Source organism: Dendronephthya gigantea, unplaced genomic scaffold, assembly GCF_004324835.1.
Source record: "Dendronephthya gigantea isolate DGI-Jeju-01 unplaced genomic scaffold, DenGig_1.0 000069F, whole genome shotgun sequence".
Taxonomy (NCBI): domain Eukaryota; kingdom Metazoa; phylum Cnidaria; class Anthozoa; order Malacalcyonacea; family Nephtheidae; genus Dendronephthya; species Dendronephthya gigantea.
Genome location: NW_021163079.1, coordinates 92,501 through 100,669, shown reverse-complemented (window position 1 = coordinate 100,669; position 8,169 = coordinate 92,501). Strand labels below are relative to the sequence as shown.

At 33.4% G+C, this 8,169-nt stretch overlaps 2 protein-coding genes across 2 annotated transcripts; one reads left to right on the top strand and one right to left on the bottom strand.

The window, feature by feature from the left end:
* Nucleotides 1–498: 498 nt before the first annotated feature.
* LOC114531176 (putative uncharacterized protein YKL083W) lies at nucleotides 499–1,687 on the top strand (the record flags this gene model as incomplete). Its single annotated transcript, XM_028552831.1, is given in 2 exon segments — nucleotides 499–552; nucleotides 1,634–1,687. Coding segments are annotated over 2 exon segments (108 nt in total), but the record flags the coding sequence as incomplete, so codon positions are not given.
* Nucleotides 1,688–3,938: 2,251 nt separating this feature from the next.
* On the bottom strand, nucleotides 3,939–5,804 carry LOC114531175. The gene has a single exon (XM_028552830.1). It carries the CDS (start codon nucleotides 5,802–5,804, stop codon nucleotides 3,939–3,941), a length of 1,866 nt encoding a protein of 621 aa, XP_028408631.1.
* Nucleotides 5,805–8,169: the final 2,365 nt, after the last annotated feature.

Genomic DNA, 8,169 nt, shown 5'->3' with positions numbered 1-8,169 from the left:
ATGTGTGTAATGCTCAGCTATCAAAAGAATCTGGAGTGTATGTCTTTAAAATTTCTCCTTATAGGTCATCTGACTAGATTAGCCCTATATGGTTATTTCAGATGGCCTAACTCATTCATAAAGTTAAAATTCCTGTATGTCATTTGTATATATTTCTATTGAGTTTAATAAATTCTTTTCTGTTCTGTTCTGTTCAGTTCTGTTATACATACATCTATCTATACATACATCTATACATACATCTATACATACATCTATACATACATCTATACATACATCTATACATATATATATACATATATATATACATATATATATATATATATATATATATATATATATATATATATATATATATATATATATATATATATATATATATATATATATATATATATATATATATACATATATATATATACATATATATATATATATATATATATATATATATACATACATATATATACATATATATATATACATATATATATACATATATATACATATATATATATACATATATATCTATATACATATATATATATATATATATACATATATATATATATATATATATATATATATACATATATATATATATATATATATATATATACATATATATATATATATATATATATATATATATATATATATATATATACATATATATATATATATATATATATATATATATATATATATATATATATATATATATATATATATACATATATATAGATATACATATATATATACACATATATATAGATATACATATATATATATACATATATATATAATATATATATATATATATATGACACCGCGGAAATTGGTATAGGCTTAGCCGCAATTCTCGATACTTAGACTTCAAACTTGGTGAGGAAAAAGATTTATAAATATTCAAGAAAATATGTCTTGCACAAAAGATTTGAAGCTTGCTCACAGTAAAAACGAATCGTCTGAATTAATAACCTTGTGTATACTTTAAGCCTCAAAATGGCCATTTCACAGCGGTCAGATGTGTATGATGAGCTGTCAAAAGATTGCAGAATGCGTATTCAGAAGAAAAATTGAACTTTTTTAAGATATTCAAAAGGTTTCTCTTTGAAAGGGCGATACAGAAATGCACAATTATGAACCAGCGATTAGATTTTCGGGTTGAAACGTCTTAAACACCAATTTCTGCGGTGTCTATATATATATATCTAATATATATATATACATATATATATATATACATATATATATATATATATATATATATATACATATATATATATATATATATATATATATATATATACATATATATAGATATACATATATATATACATATATATATATATATATATATATATATATATATATATATATATATATATATATATATATATATATATATATATATATATATATATATATATATATATATATATATATATATATATACATACATATATATATATACATATATATATATACATATATATATATACATATATATATATACATATATATATATACATATATATATATACATATATATATATACATATATATAAATACATATATATATATATATATACATATATATATATATATATATATATATATACATATATATATATAAATATATATATATACATATATATATATATACATATATATATATACATATATATATACATATATATATACATATATATATATATATATATATATACATATATATACATATATATATATATATATACATATATATATATACATATGCCCGAAAATCTCTATTGTTCGACGACGGAGAAGCCTGGCGTAAAAGAAACAACGCCGCAATGTTTGATGTCACCATGGGGAGTTTCGATGGGGCCGAGATTTGTGATCTTGTGGGCCTTTTCATGTTATACCAACTCACGACGAAATTAAACAACAATAACATTGGCCTCTATAGGGACGACGGCCTTGCAGCCTTTCGATACATGGGACCGAGAACAGCTGATCGAATGAGAAAACGACTATCTGAATATTTCAGTGAATTCGATTTGAAAATAACCAGCCAAGCTAACTTAAAGATCGTTAATTACCTCGATGTCACACTTAACCTATCGGACGGCAATTACCAACCTTACAGAAAACCCGATAACCCGCCTATGTTTATTAACACAAAGTCCAACCACCCGCCTTCAGTGATACGACAATTACCAAGCTCAATAGGCCATAGAATATCGGCCCTTTCACGTAGTCACGATGACTTCGCGAAAGCAGCACCCATGTACAACGATGCACTCAAGAAAAGTGGTTTTACATCACCAATCGAATATAGCGATTTAAACTGCAGCAACAGCCAGCAAAACTAGGAGAAAAAGAAAAGAACCCGAAAGGCGACCTGGTTTAACCCACCGTACAGCCGTAATGTGAAGTGTAACGTCGCTGGTCGCTTTTTACGTTTAATCGATAAACATTTTCCTGGCAAGCATAAATTAAGCAAGATTTTTAACAGAAAGAATGTGAAAGTCAGCTACAGTTGTATGGATAATATGGCATGCATCATAAGACGACACAACAACACAATCCTTAACCGTAAGCCGAATTTGCCTGAAAGAAACTGCAACTGCAGAGTTAAGACGGAATGCCCCTTGTGGTGCATGCCTGACCAAGAGTATTGTTTACAAAGCAGATATAACAGCAAATGGCCACGAAACAAAGCACTACATCGGCATGACTGAACATGAATTCAAAACAAGGTACAATGTCCACAAGCAATCATTTAAACATGCAAAATATGAAAACTCTACTGCATTGTCAAAGTACGTCTGGAAGTTAAAGAAATTGGATGTTGAATATTCTATCAAATGGTCCATTTTGAAACGAGCAAAGGCATACACTGCTGGATCGAAACAATGTGCCCTGTGTTTGACGGAGAAGCTCTGTATTATAAACGCTAACAAAGGCACCCTTTTAAACAAAAGATCTGAATTAATTTCTAAGTGTAGACATGAAAACAAATTTTATGCAAGTAATTATAAGCCGGCGTAGACGCCTGCCTTTATTTAGTCTGATGATCGCCTTTGAGCGTGAAACTCCGAGTTACTGACTGTTTTTAGTTTATAATTTTAGTATTTTAATATAAATGGATTTCTCGTTTTAACAGTTTTAACTATTTTATATATATATATATACATATATATATACATATATATATACATATATATATACATATATATATATACATATATATATACATATATATATACATAATTAATATATATATACATATATATATACATATATATATACATATATATATACATATATATATACATATATATATACATATATATACATATATATATACATATATATATATACATATATATACATATATATATGCATATATATACGTATATATATATATATATATATCTATAAAAAAAGTTTGTCTCGAAAGCAATGAAGATCAGACAAAGGATATCAAACAACACTAAATCTAATCATTTTGCACAAACGTTTTCGCTTTATTGAAAGCTCCTCAGGTGCTGAATACTTTGTAAGAAATGAGTTGTGATATCCTATATTTACATATTTCACTGGTTTGCCACTACGTCACTACACGTGTGGTGTTGGATTACTTAATGGTAATTATTTACATAAATATTTCACACAAACAAAGATATGAAAATATATAACAAAATCTTACATAAACTGCATGGTATTATTATTGACATGAATTTAAATCCGGCTGAAGTATAGTTATAATGTCTCTTTCCTTCGACTCCCTGACTAAGCGGTCTGAATGACTGTCACATTGATAAATCGGCATAATCTGGAAGTTGCCATTGCTACATTTTCTGATGTGCTCACTTACTGCTAAGTGGCAATATTCTTTATGGTTTATTTGCTGTCTGTGTAGCGTAACTCTGTGACGGAGATTTTCAGTTGGCCGACATAAAAACTTTTGATTTTGTGCAGAGTAGAACGTATATAACGTTCCGCGATTTACAATTCATCTGACATTTTATATTCCACGCTTTGCCGTTCTTCAGTTTGATATCAACTCCGGTCACTATGATTGCACAGGTACCGCATCTTGTTTCTCCGCATTTTGTCACACTGCTGGGAGTTCTCTCGGAAACGAACCGGGCTTGTGTTAGTTGTTTCTTCAAGTTTTTTGGCTGGCGGCGGCTGACAATAAACTTTGTACTTTCCAGAATTGTTTTCATGTTCTCGGAGTTCTCTAGGAATTGCATGTCCTGTTTTATCTTATTGATTACTTGTGGGTTGTTGGGATTATGTGTCAAAACCAACGGAAGGATCTTTGCGTTGTCATCTCTGTTTTTTGGTGTTCTAAGTTCGGCCATTGGTAGAGAGGTTGCTTTCTCTATTCCCTTTGTGATGAGGTTCTTAGGGTAGTTTTGTTGTAACAGGAATTTTTCGAGTTCGCAGAGTCGTTTTGTTTTGATGTGTGGGTCTGACACAATGCAACATATGCGACGAGCCAGGCTGTAAGGGATGTTGGTTTTCGTGTGTTTGGGATGACACGAGTTAAAGTTGAGATATTGGTTTGTGTCAGTTGCCTTGTAGAAGATGTCCGTATTCAACTTGTCATCTTGCTTGTACACTAACACATCTAGAAATGGCAGCTTGGCGTTGTCAAATTCTACCGTGAAATTGATGCTTTCGTGGAGACTGGTTAACATAGCATGTAGTTTCCTCAGATCTTCCTCTGATTTGTTCCAGATTGTGAAACAATCGTCTAAATATCTCTGGAAAGCGCGTACAAATTCCTCCTTTTGTTCACTACCAAATCGCGTTTCGAATTCTGAGTACAGTTTCTCTTCCAGGTATCCAAGTACGAGGGTCGCATAAGTTAGGGCCATTTTCGTCCCCATCGCTGTTCCCTGAATTTGTTGATATAATTTATTGTCGAAGTGGAAAGTGTTCTCTTTCAGGACAATTGTAATCGATTCCATGATGAATTCTTTAGAAAACGATCGGTTGAGAGAATTTCCAAAGTTGTCAATCCAGTATTCGATAGCTGTAAGGCCGAGTTCATGCGGAATACTCGTAAATGATACAAGGAGTGCGTTATCATTGACTGTTTCTGGGAGGTGGCTTAAAAAATCGAGGTCATCGCGGATGAAACTTGGTACATGTTGACACAGGGGCTTCAAAATTATGTCTATCAAATTGCTCAATCGATGTGTGGGTGACGATGGACCAGCAACAATCGGGCGAAGTTTTAGATCTGGTGGCGCTTGTATCTTGATGTACGTGGAGTTTTGTTGTTCTATGGCTTCTTTTACGGCTTGTGATTTGTGGATTTTTGGTAGTCCATAGAAGTTGGAGGTTTTCCAGGCGAAATTCTGCAAGTAATCTTTCTCTTTCCTTGTTGTTTCCTTGTCGAATTTTTTCAAGTGTGTTCCAATTTTTTTGATGATTTTATCATCATAGTTCGTGTCTGTCAGTTCTGCGTAGTGTTCGTTGTCGGCCAGCATTTCTTGTATTTTAGCACAATAAAATGTTTTGTCCATGACCACGGTCGCTCCGCCTTTATCAGCCTCCTTAATGATAATTGTGTCATCGTTTTTCAATTTGTCCAATGCGTCTTGTTCGGCTCTGGATAGGTTGTTTTTCTTCGCCGTTGTGTTGTGTTTATGGTAGTTCGCTGTTGCTTCAATAAACATGTTGAGGTATCTATCTTCTGACTTTGGTGGTACAAAGTTTGATGGGTTTTTCACCAACGATTTGTCAGTATCTTCATTTGGTCGCTGGTTGTTAAAAAATTCCAGTAGACGCATTCTTCTGGTAAATTCCTGAATGTCAGTTTTTAGTTCACTTCGATTCTGTTTCGGTGTTGGAGTGAATTTGAGACCTCGTTCTAATAGATTGATTTCTTCATTCGATAATTCTCTCGAAGAATGCGTCTACTGGAATTTTTTAACAACCAGCGACCAAATGAAGATACTGACAAATCGTTGGTGAAAAACCCATCAAACTTTGTACCACCAAAGTCAGAAGATAGATACCTCAACATGTTTATTGAAGCAACAGCGAACTACCATAAACACAACACAACGGCGAAGAAAAACAACCTATCCAGAGCCGAACAAGACGCATTGGACAAATTGAAAAACGATGACACAATTATCATTAAGGAGGCTGATAAAGGCGGAGCGACCGTGGTCATGGACAAAACATTTTATTGTGCTAAAATACAAGAAATGCTGGCCGACAACGAACACTACGCAGAACTGACAGACACGAACTATGATGATAAAATCATCAAAAAAATTGGAACACACTTGAAAAAATTCGACAAGGAAACAACAAGGAAAGAGAAAGATTACTTGCAGAATTTCGCCTGGAAAACCTCCAACTTCTATGGACTACCAAAATCCACAAATCACAAGCCGTAAAAGAAGCCATAGAACAACAAAACTCCACGTACATCAAGATACAAGCGCCACCAGATCTGAAACTTCGCCCGATTGTTGCTGGTCCATCGTCACCCACACATCGATTGAGCAATTTGATAGACATAATTTTGAAGCCCCTGTGTCAACATGTACCAAGTTTCATCCGCGATGACCTCGATTTTTTAAGCCACCTCCCAGAAACAGTCAATGATAACGCACTCCTTGTATCATTTGACGTTGTCAACCTATATACGAGTATTCCGCATGAACTCGGCCTTACAGCTATCGAATACTGGATTGACAACTTTGGAAATTCTCTCAACCGATCGTTTTCTAAAGAATTCATCATGGAATCGATTACAATTGTCCTGAAAGAGAACACTTTCCACTTCGACAATAAATTATATCAACAAATTCAGGGAACAGCGATGGGGACGAAAATGGCCCCAACTTATGCGACCCTCGTACTTGGATACCTGGAAGAGAAACTGTACTCAGAATTCGAAACGCGATTTGGTAGTGAACAAAAGGAGGAATTTGTACGCGCTTTCCAGAGATATTTAGACGATTGTTTCACAATCTGGAACAAATCAGAGGAAGATCTGAGGAAACTACATGCTATGTTAAACAGTCTCCACGAAAGCATCAATTTCACGGTAGAATTTGACAACGCCAAGCTGCCATTTCTAGATGTGTTAGTGTACAAGCAAGATGACAAGTTGAATACGGACATCTTCTACAAGGCAACTGACACAAACCAATATCTCAACTTTAACTCGTGTCATCCCAAACACACGAAAAAACATCCCTTACAGCCTGGCTCGTCGCATATGTTGCATTGTGTCAGACCCACACATCAAAACAAAACGACTCGCGAACTCGAAAAATTCCTGTTACAACAAAACTACCCTAAGAACCTCATCACAAAGGGAATAGAGAAAGCAACCTCTCTACCAATGGCCGAACTTAGAACACCAAAAAACAGAGATGACAACGCAAAGATCCTTCCGCTGGTTTTGACACATAATCCCAACAACCCACAAGTAATCAATAAGATAAAACAGGACATGCAATTCCTAGAGAACTCCGAGAACATGAAAACAATTCTGGAAAGTACAAAGTTTATTGTCAGCCGCCGCCAGCCAAAAAACTTGAAGAAACAACTAACACAAGCCCGGTTCGTTTCCGAGAGAACTCCAGCAGTGTGACAAAATGCGGAGAAACAAGATGCGGTACCTGTGCAATCATAGTGACCGGAGTTGATATCAAACTGAAGAACGGCAAAGCGTGGAATATAAAATGTCAGATGAATTGTAAATCGCGGAACGTTATATACGTTCTACTCTGCACAAAATGCAAAAGTTTTTATGTCGGCCGAACTGAAAATCTCCGTCACAGAGTTACGCTACACAGACAGCAAATAAACCATAAAGAATATTGCCACTTAGCAGTAAGTGAGCACATCAGAAAATGTAGCAATGGCAACTTCCAGATTATGCCGATTTATCAATGTGACAGTCATTCAGACCGCTTAGTCAGGGAGTCGAAGGAAAGAGACATTATAACTATACTTCAGCCGGATTTAAATTCATGTCAATAATAATACCATGCAGTTTATGTAAGATTTTGTTATATATTTTCATATCTTTGTTTGTGTGAAATATTTATGTAAATAATTACCATTAAGTAATCCAACACCACACGTGTAGTGACGTAGTGGCAAACTAGTGAAATATGTAAATATAGG

Coding starts and splice junctions, on each gene's coding strand:
- LOC114531175 (XM_028552830.1), bottom strand. CDS start 5,804: ATGCGTCTACTGGAATTTTTTAACAACCAGCGACCAAATGAAGATACT.